The sequence below is a fragment of the Cydia amplana genome, chromosome 1, assembly GCF_948474715.1.
Source record: "Cydia amplana chromosome 1, ilCydAmpl1.1, whole genome shotgun sequence".
Taxonomy (NCBI): Eukaryota; Metazoa; Arthropoda; class Insecta; order Lepidoptera; family Tortricidae; genus Cydia; species Cydia amplana.
The window spans coordinates 29,921,536-29,942,675 of NC_086069.1; the positions used below are offsets into that span (position 1 = coordinate 29,921,536).

General features: G+C 37.6%; 1 protein-coding gene across 6 annotated transcripts in view; it reads right to left on the reverse strand.

Annotated features, from left to right (window-relative positions):
- The window catches only part of LOC134652179 (CUGBP Elav-like family member 4), an 849,854-nt gene that overhangs the window by 767,612 nt on the left and 61,102 nt on the right, over positions 1–21,140 (reverse strand). For 5 of the 6 annotated variants that reach the window (XM_063507400.1, XM_063507387.1, XM_063507360.1 and 2 more), the window contains exons 1-2: positions 19,047–19,500; positions 16,066–16,125 (exon numbers count right to left, since the gene is read on the reverse strand). The exons of the other annotated variant lie outside the window; for it this stretch is intronic. In XM_063507400.1, coding sequence (XP_063363470.1) covers positions 16,066–16,125; positions 19,047–19,065 — 79 coding nt within the window. In that variant the 5' untranslated portion in view covers positions 19,066–19,500. Of the gene's footprint in view, positions 1–16,065; positions 16,126–19,046; positions 19,501–21,140 lie in introns of those variants that run through there. 6 annotated transcript variants of the gene reach the window in all.

Consider the following 21,140-nt stretch of genomic DNA (forward strand, 5'->3'; position numbering starts at 1 on the left):
CGGATTGCAAGTCGCACGCTCTTACCGCTAGGCCACCAGCGCTTTTTTACGATCTTGTATGCGTATGAATCATTAAAATGCAACTAACTAGTTATTTACCTATATTTTACTCCCTAAGGGAATATAAATATGTATGTACATTCTGGATGTATAACTTTGTGCGCTAAAAATATGTGCCGTAATTACATGTAAAATATCCAAACATCGGAATACGTACCTATCCATACATACAAACTTTCACAATAATTTTCCTGGTACTATGATCACAACAATATACATAGCTTAGTCACAAAATTTGGTCATAAATTATTTTATCACACTCCGATTTCTGGTGATAAAAAGGAACTATAGAAAACCCGAAAGTAAATGTTATACAGGCCAAACAGAACCGAGAAAAATCAACACTAGCCCGACAAATGATAGAGGTTACCCGATGGAAAATCAGCAAATTTGAACAACGATTCCAAACTTGGTCCATTAAATGAGTCGCTAGAGTCTGCGGATAAAAGTGTGTGGAAACTGATGAATCGTGTAAAAATACGGGGGACTAAATAAATGGGAAATAAATTCGATGTATGCTGCGTATGACAGAGATTTCCACTATTTTAACAATTCAAAACTGTTAGCGTATAAAATACGTTGCCGTTGAATAAAATAGCCTTCCCGTCTCTGTGTTTATTGCCTTCTGTGTAAATTTAAAAACACTGAACACAAATTGTAAATACCACGAACTACTTTGACGAATTCGAAAATATAAAGACCAGATTTTCATTAAATTTTTCCTGAAGTACCTACCCACCGGCACATGTTTGTATACAGTCAGATTCAGATTCAGATTATTTATTGGTAAAACAAATACAATGCTTTTAACGCCATACATTTAGGCAGGTACATAATTTATATATTTACATTGTTCATCAGTATAATTTTTTAATATAAAATAATTTTACAATATAAATAGTGTATTATGTCATTAATAAAATTGCTATTACTTGCATCATTAGTTTAATTTAGTATCTACATCAATTCATAGACGTTATAACATGCTAGTTTTTAATATCAATTGGAACACGATTATACAATTTAGGCCCAAAGACGCCGAGAGATGCACGAGCCAGGTCAGTCAGTCGTTTTGGTGTTAAGCCAAACCGCCGTTATATATTAACATAACAGAGAATTTAAGCAATAATAATTATATAGGCTTTAATTAAAAACCAGAATCATTGGCATGGCAAACTTATATACTGTTTAAACGGCTTCAAACTATTGGATAAACATAGAGATAATATATTTTTGGTACACCTAAAATATTTACTTATACATAAATTATAATTCGCTAAAAATTGTATTCAACCACACTCTTCCATTGCTACAATAAATCGTTAAATAATCTAAAATCCCATCTCAATAAATTCATTGATAATTTCAACATGAATACGCGACAAGAATTACCCCCACTTTTGACTGCAGTGGGGGGTGGTGGCCGCCGATTTGACAAATGGCCAGAGTTCGCGCATTCATCATTATTGCCGATTGATAACACTTTATGCGAATTAAAAACTAAGTTTAAAGTTGATTTATGAGTATTACCTCTTCATACACTCACTGAAGTCTAACTTCACAAAACTATAGTCATATAAATAGTACCGATTAATCTAAATATATAGAATTAGATATATTATGGTTCAGGTTATAAATATAAAATTATGGCCGAAGAGTGTCGTGTTTCGAAGGATTGTTTCGGGGTAAAATACCGAATCCGACACTAGAACAGACTATTCAACGGAGCTACGCCGCGCGCCGTTCTTTTGCCAAAATAGTATTAAGTTTTAAGTTTAAGTATGCAATTTATATGTAAATATGTTTGTTTATAAGATACCTACCTAATTTTTGTATTATCAAATTTCTATAAAGAAAATTACCTACTGTGTATAATTGTATGAATTATATAGTAATTCAAATTTAAATTAAATTTTTCTTATTTACTCGTAATGCATGTTAATTATAAGATATTGTACTGACACTTGTCACTTAAAAAATATAAGAGTGGCGTGATAACACAGAAGATTTGAAAATTTAAGAGTATACTTCGAGGTACGCCAGGCACTTCAGGAGATACTCCATACATGCTCATGTTCGGGAGAGAAGTGAGAACAAGGTTGACGGCAAAGATCCGCGCGTCTCCCAAGTCTCCTCCCCGACTAGCTCCGATTGCAACAAGGCAATTCGCCTTAGGTAAGTAGTAGAGTCCAGGCGCGAAGTTACTCTTTGTCTGGTAAGAAGTGGCAGTTTGGTACAGTAAAACGCCGGCTCGGGAATCTACATTACGAAATTGCGATTGACGACGGGCGTGTCTGGATACGCCACCTGGACCAGCTGCTCCCGGCTCCAGGGATTCCAGGAAATCACGGCGGAGGCATGTCATAGCCCAACCTTCAGCTTCACGACCTCGTCACACGCATTACCTAGTAACGGTTGTTATTGTACTGACACTTGTCACTTGAAAAATATAGTTTGTTATGATTGAATAACGTTCATGCATTTTATTAAGTATTTAACATAAGATGTAATGTTTTGAAAAGTGTGTCCCGCCGAGTTTGTTGCCGGCTCCATATTGGGATACCCTCCTCCAATTGAGGGGGGACGTAAATCTTCTCGAGGTAAAGGTGTAGAGTTGCAGTCGGTGTAGCTTTATTTGACGTTCATAAGCGCATTGTAAATATGCCTATTTGAATAAACTATCTTTTATCAAAATCGATCTACCCGGATATTTAATATTAGCGGCAGCGATTCAGTCGGCAGTTATGTCACGCTGCAATACTGTAGCAATAATGGTGGTGTACTCTGAACCCGAACGGTACCTTTAGTGGTAGCACCGTTAAACTGACTCCCCGAAAGTGCGCGTATTGCATCCAGTCAAATTGTTGCGGTCAACGTCCAACCAAAACTGTTACTCGCATTTCAGCCAATGTATAGATACCTAGGTATCTAATATTGATGTATATTAAGCCAATTCGAACGTAACCTGACATCAGAATAATATATCTGAATGATGTCAGTTACCTATCGTGCGTTTCGCTCGCGCCAATACGTGTACGGACAAGTACGAGCGAAATGCACGATAACTGAATGTCAACATTTAGATGTCATTCCGATGTAAGTGTACGTTCGAATTGGCCTGTTAGTCTAGCGATCCATGGTTTGTGGCGGTGTACGTTTGCTAAATAAAGGATGACTCACGCTGGACCGGGCCGGGGCCGGGCCGGAGCTTCCGGCGCGTCGTTTTCTATGGAAAGCACCACGTGATCACCGATCAGCCGTCATAGAAAATGACATGTCGGACATCTTGGTCCGGGCCCGGCCCGGTCTAGCGATCATTCTTAATTCACTGGAAAAAGTATACATTACTTTAAAATCATTTTAAACAAATACACAATATTCTGAATGTCCCAATTCGAAAAATTCCCAAAAACGGGGTAAGTGTAATTATAGGATGCAAAAGTACAATACAGTAAATAAGTTGCAGCATTGATTTCGCCGCTGTATCTGTTAATTTCCTTGATAAAACGAGTAACGTTCGCCGCCGCATTACTGCCGCGATTATGACGTTCAATGGGTCACTCAATACAGCTGCAGTTGACATCCGAATAACAATTAAGGTGACAGTCCATTTCCAACCGCGGCGGCACTACTGCTCATTTTACTATGGAAATCAGTAACAGCGACGCGTACAGTACCAGTAGTGCAGCTGCGGTCAGAAATAGAATGTTACCCTTATATAAAATTAACCATTTGATATTAATTATACCGTCAAAAACCACAGCTAATATGAAAGCAGAAACCACATGGTTAAGCAAGTGGACGCACGAGAGCAAACAACAGATAAATGGAAACTAATTTATTTAATGTTTTATTCGTTAGGTTATTAATCTCAGTCATTATTTGCATTTCAAATTCACTTTAATAGGGAATGATGATTTATTAAAATTGAGGTGCGAATATTATAATTAATAGGTACTGCAGCGATACGCTTTGGTAGAAACCTTTTTTTCTTTTTGACTTAATTCCCGACGACGTCTGGTTTGACAACAGACACGAGATTCATTTATCTTCCAAATGAAGTTGGTGTCAATTCTGCTTATATCATTAGCGCAATTTTTAAACGTTCATTGAATATCCTTTTTGCAATTGGGAAAACCGCTTTTTGTCGCGGGTAAGTGTTCGAATCTTTTATTTTATTATTTGTTTGCATTTCTTTATTTTAGCGTGACCTTTCTCTTCGTCCGCAGTTTTCTTTTTCGGGAACATTTTACCATTGCCTTTGTGGACACGGACCAATAGCTGGAGAGCTAGCCACACCACAAGGCGCACGCCACGTTACCTGACATAGTTCGTTCAACGATTCAGACATCAGCCTGAGCATGGGCAGCGCACCATTGGCCTAAGCCTATTCCCGACATCAGTCTGAACTGAACGTGGTCGGTTCGCAGCTCTACCCCACAACTCAAGGGAAGTGTCCATCCTTTTAACGAATTCAACAAAATTTACAATTTAAAGCGAACGCTAAACCATTCAACAGTTTCCTGTGTGCATTTTATAAAAATTTAATTATTGTTACATTCTTATTACTCGCAGCCTGTTCCTTACTGGTACCATTAGGGAACGAGAAAGACTTAGCCAGGTAGATAGCCTTTTAGTTCATAAGACTGATTTCGGTGTCACACTACATCTTAAAAATTACCTGACTCTGAAACTCAGCTGATTTCGGTGGCAGTTTTTTTTATACTATTTATGATTTTGTGTGGGCAAGATGACTACTTATTTATTTTAAACTGTTAATTATAAAGTAGGGAACAAGAAAGAATTAGCTGATTTCGGTGGCACTTATTTTTTTATACTATCTATGATTTTGTGTGGGCAAGGTGTCTACTTATTTATCTTAAACTGTTAATTATAAAGTAGGGAACAAGAAAGACTTAACTGATTTCGGTGGCACTTATTTTTTTTATACTCTATGATTTTGTGTGGACAAGGTGTTTACTTATTTATTTTAAACTGTAAATTATAAAGTCTATTATTTATACTTTCCGAATAAAACGTGGCAATCTTGTAATATTTTTTTTCCATTCCTAATAAATTTGCTACAAATTGGCGCCCGAACTCAAAAATAATTAAAATAAACTTTCGTTATTCGATATCATTATTATTGTTTTGTTTTGAAAAGGGGAGGGAGTCCGTCCATTCGGCCTTACTGTTACGTTTAGTTTCGCAGCCAGAACAGTAGTATGACGAATCAAGGTGAAGGATCCATTGGTGACACTCCACACAGATCTCAAAATCCATTTTTTGACTCAAATCCACGCGTGCTAGCCATGGATAGCGGTGACATGCACTCATGTCAATTCGCGGAACCACCACCGCGATCTGGGCCAGTTCCGAGTCCGATGTATACGAGTCACCATTGGAAACCCGAGTCGCTGACTAAATGGAATCTCACTTTTTCGGGTGAGAACTGTGTTCGCGAATTTCTCGGTCGGGTTGAAGAGGAAGGCATTGCGCGCGGCGTTAGACCATCCTACGTTGTACAGAGGTTTCACGAGCTACTTTCCGGCAGCGCTCTGAAATATTTTCGGGCTATTCGCCATCCGGGGCTTTCGTATGTTGATCTAAAGTCAGCCTTTATGCGCACTTTCGACATTGTTGATTTTGATTTTAAAACAGAACGTCAACTGCGAGAACTAAAACAGTCCGATACTCAGACCGTTGTTGATTTCGTCATCCAGGTCCGTGACCTTAATGCTAAATTGCGCGTCCCAATCGGTGAAGACGATTTATTTACTATCGTCAAATACGGATTACACAAGCGATATCACTCATGTCTTGCCACTAATATTATAGCAGACATGGATACCTTGTTGGAGGTAGCTAAAAATTTTGAAGCATTCCAACCACAGCTAGTTCCGGCTACCACGGTGGCTCCAATTAACGCCCTAAGTCCAGAATGCCTTAAGTGTAACATGTTAGGACACGATTATAGGGGGTGTCCAAATGTTCGAGGGGTGGTGTGCTTTCAGTGCAAGAAGCGGGCAGGTACTGTCACTCGGAATTGTCCCAATTGTAACCCTCCTACGCAAAAAAACTAGGTAATGGCGATGCCACGCTCAATCCTTCGGTATCGCCGATAGTCATAAATAACTCTCTTGATAATAGATTATTTGTCGAAGTTTCTATTTCTGGTATTCCTGTTAAAGCCCTTTTAGACTCAGGTGCTATGCGGTCCCTCATCGACCTCTCACTTCTTAGGGGTTTAGGTTTAAATTATTACACGGGTACGATGCCAGTAGTGGTATCCGCGGACAATTCACCGATCGAGATTCTTGGTGGAGTGGAACTCTCAATTTTTTTCCATGAAATGTTTATTACCCACCGATGTCTTGTGGGTAGGAACTTACCTACGAGATTAATACTCGGTATGGAGTTTTGGGACGTGTGCGGGTTGACTTCGGTAATCAAACAGTTTTTTAAAGGGGACAAAAGCGGTAAGCTTTTTGTGCCACCTGCACACGTTCCTGTCAGCGGGCGCATTGAGGCTAGTGATACTCGATATTTACATCCGAGAAGAGTCCTTTCTGCCGATCAAGAATTCAAACTCCAGTCCATTATCAATACCCTGGAAGACATCTCTTCTGACAAGATAGGTCTGGGATGTACATCTTGGTTATCCCACAAAATCTCGACTATTGGGCCGCCTATTCGTCAGCGTTATTACCCACTGTCTCCCGTCAAACTGAAGGTCCTCAATGAAGAGATTGACAAGATGCTTGCGATGGGGGTCATACGCCCTTCTCGGTCACCGTGGGCAAGTCCAGTTGTAATGGTGACAAAAAGCGACGGAAGTGTAAGATTTTGTGTAGATAGTAGGAAGTTAAACAGTGTCACTATCCGCGATTCCTATCCACTTCCGCGAATCCAAGACATCCTGGATAATTTACGAGGTGCCAGATACCTCACATCGCTTGACCTTAGAAGTGCCTTCTGGCAAATTCCGCTCGCCGACAAGGACAGTTGTGAGCGTACAGCGTTCATTGTACCTCAACGCGGTTTATTTGAATTTGTCCGTATGCCTTTTGGACTCACGAATGCGGCGTCAGAAATGCAACGGCTAACTGATATGATAGTCAACTATGAGTTTTCACCTGAATCAGACGACTTTGTATTTGGTTACGTTGACGACTTAATTTTAGTATCTCGCGATTTTGATAGTCATCTAAACCTCATTACCAAAGTCCGCGACCGCTTAAGAGAGGCCGGTTTATCTATCAATCTAAAAAAATGTGAATTTTGCAAATCGGAGCTCAGATATTTAGGGTACATTGTTAATGAACGCGGGCTCCAAACCGATCCAAAAAAGTTAGAGGCGATTAGTAATTTCCCGACGCCTACGACGGCAAAATCTCTACGGGCCTTTATTGGTATGTGTTCATACTACAGACGTTTTGTGGACAATTTCTCATCGATCATCGCGCCTTTAACGTCTCTTATCGGAAAAAAGAAAGGCAAAGATCCCATCAGTTGGAGCGGTGAGGCTGAATTAGCCTTTAAGCGATTAAAGAGGGTCCTTATTGATTCCCCGGTAATGGCATGTCCAGACTTTACCAAGCCGTTCGTGCTGCAATGTGATGCCAGTTCAGTGGGTCTTGGTTCGGTTTTAGCTCAAAATATTAATGGAGAGGAGCATCCTATTGCTTATTACTCACGGTTGCTTTCAAAAGCTGAAAGAAATTACTCAACGTCAGAACGGGAGCTGCTCTCGGTTTTGGAATCTATTAAACACTTTCGCGGTTATCTCGATGGTATAAAGTTTAAAATAATTACGGATCACATCGCCCTAAAATGGCTCATTACCTTGGACAATCCAAGCGGCCGACTAGCTCGTTGGGCTACTCTGATATCCCAGTACGATTTCGAGATCGAGCACCGAAAAGGCGCGTTAAACGTTGTTCCAGACGTTCTTTCTCGTCCCCAAGTCGGTTTGATTTCCTTCAGACGAGGTGACAGTATAACGACGGACCCTTGGTTCGAAAGGGTGTTTACAGGTACATCAAGGTCGCCACAAACATTTCCGGCGTATGCAATACGGGACGGTGTTCTAATGCGTAAGATGGCGGTTGATAATCCCTTAGAGTCTAATTCCTGGCGGACGGTTTTGCCTAAAGGTAAAATAAGAGAGGCTATCGCTGAGATTCACGACGGGTTCCCGAATGTTCACCCTGGAGTCATGAAAACTTATTTGAAATTGAGAAGTTTATACTATTGGCCAAATATGTATCGCGATGTAAGCGAATACCTTGCGGAATGCCAAGTCTGTAAAGCGTACAAGATTTCTAACACGCAACCGCGTGGACACCAGCTTTATCCAAGACCTGTATATGCTCCACTAGATTTAATTTCTATAGATTTGGTTGGTCCTCTTCCGATAGCTTACCACGGGTTTCGATATATTTTAACCATGGTTGACGTATTTACAAAATTTGTTTGGTTGGTACCATTGAAGAAGGCTGATACGAGATCTATCAAAGTTGCTTTGGAGTCGGAAGTGATATTGCGTTATGGAACGCCATCTAACGTTCTTTGTGATAACGCGACTGTTTTCCGTAGCGTGGCGTTCGTAGATTTTTTGAGGTCTTACGATATTCCCGGTCCATGTTACACACCCTATTACTCGCCCCAGGCTAACGTCGCAGAACGCTACAACCAAACAGTTATCACGACTCTCAGTATTTTGGTAGGGAACGATAATCGCACTTGGGCAAGAAATTTGCCAAAAGTAGCATTATATTTAAATTCATGCGTAAGTCTCGCGACTTCGTATACCCCTAATTTTTTAATGTATGGACGCGAGGTAGAGACTACACGACAAAGCGCCCATTCTCAGACTCCAGGCCCAGAGTTGGTCCGTAGTCGGAGTGATCGCGCCTTGAATCTTGTAGCACTCCAAGACATTTATGCGAAAGTCGCTGATTCCTTGTTTCTTGCTTTTCAACGGAACGCTAACACCTATAATGAGAAAAGGAAGGCTGTTATGTTTCAACCAGGTGAAATAGTATGGCGGAAAAATTTTCAGCGTTGCCCTATTGGGGAAGGAACTGGCGGAAAGTTCGCTCCGCGGTTTGTTTCGTGTCGCGTAGTCAGGCGTATTTCGCCGCAAGTTTATGAACTAGCTGATGTGAGTTCACCTCACGTGGGTTTTTATCACGTCAAGGATATTTTAAAATAGTTTACGATAATTAACCTTTTTATTTGCTGGCATAATTCGTTTCGGGGGTGTTAGTTTTTTGGTATTGTTGTTGAGGTATCTTTCATAACAAAATCCTTTTTTTTTGTGTATGTCAGAGGATGTCTGCAGCGATACGCTTTGGTAGAAACCTTTTTTTCTTTTTGACTTAATTCCCGACGACGTCTGGTTTGACAACAGACACGAGATTCATTTATCTTCCAAATGAAGTTGGTGTCAATTCTGCTTATATCATTAGCGCAATTTTTAAACGTTCATTGAATATCCTTTTTGCAATTGGGAAAACCGCTTTTTGTCGCGGGTAAGTGTTCGAATCTTTTATTTTATTATTTGTTTGCATTTCTTTATTTTAGCGTGGCCTTTCTCTTCGTCCGCAGTTTTCTTTTTCGGGAACATTTTACCATTGCCTTTGTGGACACGGACCAATAGCTGGAGAGCTAGCCACACCACAAGGCGCACGCCACGTTACCTGACATAGTTCGTTCAACGATTCAGACATCAGCCTGAGCATGGGCAGCGCACCATTGGCCTAAGCCTATTCCCGACATCAGTCTGAACTGAACGTGGTCGGTTCGCAGCTCTACCCCACAACTCAAGGGAAGTGTCCATCCTTTTAACGAATTCAACAAAATTTACAATTTAAAGCGAACGCTAAACCATTCAACAGTTTCCTGTGTGCATTTTATAAAAATTTAATTATTGTTACATTCTTATTACTCGCAGCCTGTTCCTTACTGGTACCATTAGGGAACGAGAAAGACTTAGCCAGGTAGATAGCCTTTTAGTTCATAAGACTGATTTCGGTGTCACACTACATCTTAAAAATTACCTGACTCTGAAACTCAGCTGATTTCGGTGGCAGTTTTTTTTATACTATTTATGATTTTGTGTGGGCAAGATGACTACTTATTTATTTTAAACTGTTAATTATAAAGTAGGGAACAAGAAAGAATTAGCTGATTTCGGTGGCACTTATTTTTTTATACTATCTATGATTTTGTGTGGGCAAGGTGTCTACTTATTTATCTTAAACTGTTAATTATAAAGTAGGGAACAAGAAAGACTTAACTGATTTCGGTGGCACTTATTTTTTTTATACTCTATGATTTTGTGTGGACAAGGTGTTTACTTATTTATTTTAAACTGTAAATTATAAAGTCTATTATTTATACTTTCCGAATAAAACGTGGCAATCTTGTAATATTTTTTTTCCATTCCTAATAAATTTGCTCAATACTCATTGAGTGGGTATGATTAAATTGTCCTTTGATATTTGTAATATTAAGCTTAGAATAAATTTAAAAGAACAATTACTGTCTTGGGCGAGACTTGAACTCACGGCCTCTGGGTTCGCAGACGTTTCTGCATGTTAAAAATTCAAATTAGTAATATTAGTCTAAAAATTAAATAAGTAATTTAATATTCCCATTTACAGGCGACCACAATAATGTTTTTGAATATTTATAGTGATATAGGAAACAAGCGAGCCGAAGAATCACCTGATGGTAAGAAATTAGCGTCGCCCATGGACACCCGCAACACCAGAGGGGTCGCAAGTGCATTGCCGGCCTTTAAGATGGGAGTACGCTCTTTACCGGAAGCTTTGAAGGTCGTATCGGTCCGGAAATACCGCAGGTGACAGTTCATTCCACAGTTTACCTGTGCGAGGCAGGAAGTTTCTGGAGAAACGCAGTTGAGGACTGCCAACCATCTAGAGCTTTTCCATCTAAATCTAGAAGTATTTCTGTTGCAGTCGTCATCCGAATATCACCTTTAGGTATTATGACGGTCAGAAAAATATTATCTGCGTGTGACGATAGTTTGATATTCGTTAATACACGCGCAGATCCAAGTCAGATTATGTTTGTACAGCGTAGATTAAGGATGTAGAATGACGGTCACTCAACGTATACATAAACACTTAGTTATGATGTGAGATAACGAATATCAAACTATCGTCACGCCATGATAATATTTTGCTGACCGCCATAGGTATAATTCCATTACACTGTCATATTACAAAACACCACAGTCACCTCCACCCATCCAAAGCTCTCCGACGTCGTATATTTTAAAAGTGGCCATTTTCCAAACTAGTTTAGGCATTTTGTAATAAATTGAAGGCATGTGATTGATGAGCCGCCGCGTGGACCATCAAATGAGATGCAGGCACAGACCACTTGCTCTACGGAGCATATTATGGACGACTTGCGTTCGCCGCGAATTGGCTCTTCCAAACTGAACATCTTCTTCTTATGGTACCGTCTCCTGCCGGAGGTTGGCTATCATTAGGGCTATTTTCACTTTTGACGCTGCAGCTCTAAACAGCGATTTGGTGCTCATCTTGAACCAGCACCTGAGATTTTTGAGCCATGAGGTACGTCTCTGGATGAAACTGAGTATACAAAAAGGAAATTAGATTTTGCATAATTAATTGTCAAAATCAAATAACTTATAATATGCTTTTTGTAAACTAGTAGTAAACACTGACATGAAACTCCTACCTTTTGAACTTTACGTATAGGTAAAAACCTATATATGTATATGCTAACACGGAAATATCATTAAAAATGAGTTAACTAAGAGATCTTATAAAACTAAATGATTTTAAATACAACGGAGTACCTTGTAGCTTAGTATTTTACAAGCAAAAAGCTCATTTTGTGATATGGCTCATTCTGTGACACCAAGCTGGGTGAGGACCAAATTTAATAGTGCAATTCTATTTCATTAGGTATTTTTAAATTTATGTAAATTTTACAAAGATTCTTTTTTTTTCTGTATGTACATTGTAGCGTATGTATTATGTATAATGCGGTGTCTATGCGACGCAGTCCAGGATGCAGCGCTCTATACGAGCGTGTTGAAGCTTTTTCGTGTTTATTTTATAATACTCGCGTTCCTTGCCAGCTGTTGCGAGCTTTTATTGATGTGTACGGATTTTGCGATGGAAATTTTATGAAAGATTTTTAAATATGTATATTATGTAGTTATTAACATCAATACTATAATAAATATCATAGCAACGAATATGAGGCCAATTCGAACGTACACTGACATCAGAATGATATTTGAATCATGTTAGAATTGGCCTGTCCATTTTTTTTGGCGTAAGACCATACACTACCGACGCGACGCTTCTACATGTGCTACGCCGTAGCCCGTAGCAAAGTTCTCATTTCGTTCGTAAAACAACATTCGTACGGCTGTATTCGAACTTTAAGATACGTCAAATACTAGAGATTGAAACGATATGGATTGGATAAGTATGTCATTGTCAAACAAGTGTCAAAAGTGACGCGTTTGTTTGAAGAAACGTCACTTTTGACACTGACATATCCATTCCATATCGTTTCAATCTCTAGTATTTGACGTATCTTAAAGTTCGAGTATGGCCGGTAGACTTGTCCGATATAATTACGAGTATGAATGAGGCCAACCCGCGTATTTTTATATTAATAACAGGTTGTGAATGAGATCTGGATTAGTTATGGATCTGATCTCTCAGTGTCACAAGTGACGTGTTTGGTTGAAGAAACCGACACTACTTTCCACATTTGTATCATAAATAACTATTTCACTGGACTGTTTTGTATATTTAGAATTGCAGTAAACAATGCGTTGCGTATTTCTAGCTTAAGGCCACTTTCTTCGAGATTTCCGTTGCAGAATTCCATTAAACTACATATTAAACAAGACAAAGATGTCTGCACAAAAGAGAGAACTCTTTAAAAAACGTTTTAAAGACCGTGCTCGGATTTATCCATATAATTAAAAAAGCAGGAATTGAATACGATGCGCGCACATGCTCACGTATGTGTATAATATAAGTGTATATGTGTGTGTAACTCATTTCCTTAACGACGCGAGGCGACATCCCAGTAATAAGAGATTTTATGTTGCGGTTCTGTGATTCCGAGCCGTGTTTTTGAAAAGATGGTTTTTTAAAAAGTTTTTTTAGACGCTCATTAAAATTTTATCTTAAATGGGATAATGAAGGGGATTTTTTAATGTATTTAGTTACAGTTTAGTTGTATTAGGCGTAGGTGGGATTATGTTTGAAAGTTTGTTCATTTATTTAGATGTGACTACTTTTATTTTATTTTGAAAGGGTTTTGTTTTTTCATATCTTTTTATCTACACACATAATATATATTATTATTATCATACAACTCTCTATTATGCGTTAAAAAACTGCAAATTACGGCCAGAATAAAGATAAACTGATGCGTTATAGCAAATTTGATACTATGAAAATGCCAGATATTATTGCGTAATAATAGCATCGACATCGATTTAATCATTATTAACACCCACACACCCAACCCACACTTGTATTTTAATGCTTTTCATAATGTTACAGTCACATAAACTACTATTAATGAATGGTCATTTGCATAATGCTTAATGCACTTGGTTTAGTCTAATAGACGCCCAGATAATAATTTAGGTTATACCTGCTACCTGCCAGAGTCTAATGTCACTCTGAGCCGATTTATTTATTTACGAAGCCTACTCGTACGTCGAAGTTATTTTTAGCCGCGGCCCGTAATGACGACGGCTTATACTTTATTTACAGGACGATACACCTGGAGCGACATGCGAACTTTCAAATCTGTTTGATTGACGACCTGTCTAGACGGTAGTCTCTGTCTGTGCCGATAAGTAGTCCTAGATTTGAAACGTGATAAGGGCATTAATAGACTGATAGATGTCATGTATTATGTGACCAAGACTTTTAGTGGCGGAGGCCGGATTCGAATCGGCGTGTTCAGCTTGACGTGGCTTCTGTCCTGGAACTCTAGAATTTTGGACGGGTACCACCATTACCGGATAGTTTAGAGGTTCAGGGCTATAACCGCTTGAGCTGAAGACGCCGGTTCAGCGATTGGAGGGGCTGGGTCATTATTTCTCAAATAACAAAAAAAAACTATTTCCCAAATTTTTTTCCTGGGTTTGTATATTATGTGTTAACTACGCGCTACATGTCGTTTAAATACTCGTAACTGTGTCAGCTACCTACGGGACAGGCACTGTCTAGTGTAGGAACCATGTATAATTTACTCTTGGTTTATGTTATTCGAGTACCTGCTCATCCTTTACGTTTAATACTTACTTATGCTCAATATCAAATATGTACTGAAATAAAAATTAACTTTATTTACTTTATGTATTTGTCTAAGTAGACAAAATAAACCTTATTGAGCTATAAAGTTTAAGTATACCCAATTAAGTCCCGTTAAAGTAAATAACAATATTTAAAATAATATCTGGAACGCAAAATAATTTTATAACATAACATAAACAACGTTACAGCACTTTCTCGCGTGACAATCAATCATCACTTAGAATAAAAAACTTGAATATGGAAAAGCGCAGCAAGGCATTCAGGCTATAAATATTAATAATTTTCTTGATGCAAATATAATATAACTCTTTTAAAACACTGTTCCAAAAATATAATAAATTCTTACCAACGTAATGTTATTTTTTTATTATAAAAGGAGGCAAACAATGAATCACCTGACGGTGAGAAATTACCGTAGACAATGGACGTTCAAGACATATACTCCAAACGCTGAACTAAATATTTAGTAGAACGTAGGTAGGCAAAAAAATATAATATAAAAGTTTCATCAATTTTATATGATAGTTGACCTTGAATAACTTCCATCGCGCACACGAGATTTTCTGTGACTTTTCAAAAAACCTCTAGAACCCCATATAATAATGAAGGTGTATATGAGTTTCTAGGTTATTATATCGCTTTCCGAGGTCAAACCCTTAATTGCCAAGGTCATTTAATAATAACGTTCAAGCGGTACTCTCCAGGATATCATGATAATCACTAAAGTAGTTAGGTACGTAGGCAAAATAAATAACATTATCCAACCAAAGTTCGTATCTATCTATGATGTAACACTTTAAACTCTCGCGTTTTGTACACATATTTAATTACACAAACGGGTCTACCGCGATATAATTTCATTGTTTTTACCTTTAATTCCGACGCTTCAGCTGAGTTGCATCAGCTGTGGTCACGGAAAAACTGACGTCCCAACAAATGTCAACGGAGATATTAATAAAACACCACTAAACTACCCGAAATTAGTTAATAAAAATGTTCGGGGTAGACAAAGAAATTGCAGCTACCCGTCAAAGTTTAATGTTTGTTGTCTATCTATGATGTTCATTCATACACTACTATAAGTAAGCTCAGTGTGGCTAATTCCGTCATAGGAACTATTCCGTCTACTAGCGTTTTTCTTGAACAATGAACAAAATTGATAATTTCATCGACAAAGCAACGATTGCTTTTAGTTTCAGCAATCAAAAGCAGATGGTGTTTTTTTTTCTACGATTGAAAATCAAAGAAATATACCTACGCTCGTGGACGGAATGACGGAATTAGTCACATTGACCAGATCCCGTACCATGAGTCACTGACACTGTCAAAACGCTACGCGAAAACATATACGCTATCGAGAACGTAATTTACTTTCTATACATCTCGTTCGCACTAATATGCGAGTAAGAGCGAGATGTATAGAAAGTAAATTACGTTCTCGATGGCGTTTATGTCAGTGCCATGGTAGCCGTACTTAGGTGTATAATACCGTTACCTACAGGGGATATTTGTGCAGACTGACGACTGAAGTAAAAAAATAACCAGTGAGGCAAAATAATAACCTTATCTAACTCACCAAGTTTTCGTATTTATTATGATCTACTACTATACATGTATATACGTGTATAACTAGATAACGTACCTGATACAGGGGATTTGTACAGACTGACGAGTGGCTCCGACATCAGGGGGCCGCTGAGCTCTGCGAACGAATATCACCCTTATTCGCGAATTAAATGTATTCAAATAAGCCGTTTTTACGATGCCGATGGAGGTGCCAGTGAAAAGGTGCTGAAAAAAATATTTATATTTGTTTTGGTTGTATTTTGGTCAAGCTTTTAATAAAAAAACTACAGAAATATAATATGAGGCAGTTAAATTTTGTTATAATTTAAAATATTGTGATTATATTTTTGAGCTCAAAATATAGCGAAATCACTTGGTCCAAGTTGCATTAATAATAGCGACTGAGACTACGCGTAATAAGTATGACATTTCTATAATAACTTACTGTTCTATAATAACTTTACAAAACCGATATTGTACTACTTACTATTCTATCATAACTTTACAAAAACGATAGCACTAGTAGCACAGCTCAAACAATAGTGATACGAGTATATCTCAACTATCAGACATCAGAGATAATTTCTATGTACATAGAAATAGCTAATATAGCTATATACTCGTATATTATGTCATTATCTAGTACCCATAATATAAGCTTTGAGCTTACCGTGTGACCAGATCGATTTGTATATGTAATATTTATTAAAATGTATATATTTATCACAGGGTTGCAGTTAGTTGTTCTACATAAGTTCTCTATCTACTATTAGACATAGATTCCGGCTGTACCGTGTACCTAAATCATGTACATAAGTGTCGTTACTTGTCCAATAATCTATCAATACGTAGGACACTTGTGTTAACTAACTTGCTTGATTAATTAACAACATCAATTATCGGATTACTCCACCTAGTTATAGGTCATAACACTAATGATATCTCGTATGGTTAAGTTTGCCCATAGATTCAAGGTAAAAAGGCCTTAGATGATTACAATGGATTGTTATCCTATTAAATTAAACGAATTGTATTTTAATTAATAACAATAGTAAATATTTGGAAACAATATACATATCGACCTATCCTTAAAAGTAAGCAATGCTTTTACTCGTACGTGTACAATGTAAAGTACACACAATACATATGGCAATAAATAAGTGCATACATATTCAAGTACAAAAATGATATTAGATATTTTTAAATGAAGAATTATAGAAAGAAAGAGGTTAAATGTTTTTACTTTTCTTATTTCAAATATTGTCTTGAAAGAATACTATTGACTTCGTATATCAATTTGAATCTAAAAAACACTTGAAAAATTTAATGCTGCAGGAGTCTGCAGCATTCAATTTTTGGAGTCAAACTAAAGATTCTCTAAAACTAAGTAACTCTTGTTATAAACGCACATGCACACTGTGCTATAAATAGCAAAAAACGATCAAAATGAAATAATTTCCAAGTTTCTTGGCAGTCCCCAGCAGACGTACTCGACAACTATTAGCGGAGTCACTTGCGAGAAATAATCGCGTAAAGAGTTGCCGAAATATCGCTGTACATTTTTGTATTGGCATTGCGCCTAGCCGGCACTGAGATTTGTTATTACTGCACTAGGAAGAATTTTATATATACTCGAACTCTGGGAAAGATTAAGTGCTCCGTGAACTATTTACTGGTTAATAACCGAGCGTTTCTTAATATTACCTACTTGAATCACATCCAATTTTATGCTATATTATTTAATTATAACACTCTAAACTTTTTGTAAAAATCTAGATGATAGCATGATTCGACGTGAGCGCATTATTATGCAGGATCTAAAAATTGCTTTAAATTGCTATTATAAATACTCAGACTCTCAAATTCCCAACTGAACATTTTAACTCTTAATATTATGTATTTATTTCCCACAGTATTTTAATCAAATCACGTGGCTAAGCTAAAATGTCTCTTAGTTTTAGTGTTCGGGTTTATTTCCATTACACATTTTTATAAAATTCTTTTATATTTTATTTCACATGTTACATAGAGAAACAGCCTTTAAAAATATACGGACATGTAAATTAAAATGGTCGCATTTCTCCCGGTTTTAGTAACATAAAACGCAAACGGCAAGATAAACGCCTAAAGGAATCTCCGCCAGTCAGCGCCTGTCGGACAGAAACAATTCCAAGGTATTTTTCAATTGAAATAGCTTTTTACTTGGTACTTTCTTGTTTCTCGAATAATTCACGTGGCTTCGTTCCTATGTTATTAAAAAATTGCTTTAATACCTACATTTTAAGCGCCAACATTTTGACATTTTTAAATGGAACAGACAGGATTTCTTCAGGAATTATTGTTATTTTGTTTTATGAAAATTTGACGTAAGATGTCAGAAAGAAATATAATGGGAGTAACAGTTCTATAAAGAAGCGCTTTTTATTCAGAATTCAGACGACATTAATTTGCTTCAGAGATGTTTTCATTACGCTAAATTGTATTTGATAGCTTCAAATAATTATGAAATGTATATTCTAGCACTTTTTTTTATTTTAAAATTATCTTCTTCGGCCGTTTTTATTTTACTTATATATCAATTAGGGCTCACAACAAAAAAGGTTAAATAAAGGATAAAAGTTTAGTTTGACGACAGTTTTAACCTAGTGACCTTGGCTACAAAACTGCGGGTTCTGAGTTCAGATTCCGCGTAGAATATTGTATGATACCTATTATTGATATTAATGTTACTTTATTATAACTACGTAAACAAGTTTGCAGAAAAAGACAAAACAAAGTAATAGATGTTAGTAGGTATATTTATGGCCAAATGTTATTTTTTGCATTTTTACATACGTTACCTACCTAAATATATCGTCAATTCATATTCCTACTACAACACAAGCCTATTGAACTTTACGTGGGACTTAAGTCAGTTTGTGTAAAAAATGTCCTCTGATGTGTATTTATTTTTTATATAATGTATTTTTTTTTATTTTTGCTGTATTATTTTGAGAGTTTTTGTCCACTTTCCAACACTAACACCTCCACCGTGCAAGCAAAAGTAGTAATTCTCACCTCTACAAATGAGCGACATTTAGACACTGTCACTTAACCTTAAATACTGGATACGTATTCTTCACTTACACCTAGTTATACTAGCGCAACTATACACATTAAGCTGTATTTATAATTTCGCTATAATTAACTATATATCACTAATTACAGGCGAGAAGGCGATAAGAAAAACTTTGTACTGCAAGCGCTATCACTTTATGGCACTAAAAAGACACTTTTAAATGTTCACTTTAAATTATAGACATCAAAATTGGAACAAAACACACCGATTATGTTATTTTCGTCATAAAGTGTATGTCATAGTCGTTATTTGTTTACGTGTGTCGCGGGGCGACGCGCGCGACTGGTCGCCGGTTGGCAGAGGACTGAGGTGACGTGACAACACAGTACAGCCTCGCGGCGGCGCCTGCGCGCTGCACGCGACAGAGGCACGTGGATACGTGACAACATAGCCGGCAAAGCCTCACCAACTCTTGAGTATGTATAGCCAATGAGTTATGAGGTACAGTATCCCTAAGACGAAGTCACGTGACCATACAAATGTGATATTGCTCCTAAATCCTACGTAATTCTTATAATAATTAATTAAACAATAGAAAAAAAGTCTTAAAAAGGGGCATAGCTATGGTATACTATACATTCTGTAAAAATATTTAACATTATGACAAAAACCAGAGAGGAAATTTTTAATGGAGAAACGGTCGTCCACTATCCTCTTACATTATAAATCATTCTAAAAGAAAAACAAATCAACATCAACCGAAATTTATTCTACAGGATATTTTTAGTCAGCTTGCGTGATGATTGGCCGCTTGAATGGCGGAGTGACGTAATTATAATGACGCAACGTCGCAGTTCAAATCTGCGACGCAAAACATTGTGAATACGTAACACGGATATGGCTGAAATTGCGATATGATCGCGACGGAGTTTGTAGCTGTGGATGCAAATTATAACAAACGAGTTGTAGAATAGGTGGGCGTTTTTTTTTGTTGTCCCAAACACTTTTTTTTTCAAGTTTGGGATTTTTTATGTTATTTCTACTCAGAATCACGAGCTCTTTCTATCCTAATAGGAGAAAAAAAGTGTCCCAAAATTTCCATACATTTTTCGATCTTTCCATTACGCGACCGCCATACAAAGTCTATGAAAAATGGTGACGGAATGGAAAAAAAAAGTTAGGACACTTTTTTTCTCCTATTAGGATAGAAAGAGCACAGAATAACTAATAGTACTACCGTGAAAGAGCTCGTGATTCTGAGTAGAAATAACATAAAAAATCTTAATTTCGAAAAAAAAGTGTTTGGGACAACAAAAAAAAACTCCCATTTATCAAACGAGTCAAATTAAGGAAATTTTAAAAACTCTGCTACGGTTAAGCTTTGCATGCAATTGTTCAGTGCTAGTAGCTGTACATTGTCTCCGCTACGAAATATTTTCACTACATATCGGGAAACTCACGTTGTCGGTTACGAATTTAAGAAAATCATCATCTTCCTCGCGTTATCTCGGCTTTTGCCATGACTCATTAAAATTAATACTTTCCATGAAAATTGTTTTTTATGATCTATGGATGGAGCTTTTATTAAGTTTTTTTCCAAAACCTTCTTTTTTTTACATCAAATTGCTTGTGAGGCTGTGGTAACACTTAACACATTCACTGCCAGCAACCCGCTAGGCCTATTCTCCGTTCATAGGCGATTTTTCGCTAAAAATGGGAAAAGCCTTGTTATCTGCTACGCTCGTAGCGCGTAGCTCGCGCGGGCAGTGAAAGCGTAAATAACTTGCACGGCTGTCAAACTTACATTGGAGATACAAACCTGTCTTTTTTGCTGTGAAGTGTTTTGTCCTCGCATGTGAGGTTGGGGGTAACACTTAAGACACTTCTCCGGTTCGGGCTCGTTACGGACCCGGCACGTTGTAAAGTAAATCATCCCTTTTACGTCTCGTCCCTCGACGGTGGTTGTAAAGGTGAATCTTCACGCAAAAATGACACTTGAACGATCGGGCACGCTCGGCTTTCGGGATGCGTGGAGCAATGTGGAGCATGTTAATCACTCGTGTGGCTGTTGGGGGTCTAGGCAAGATGACAAT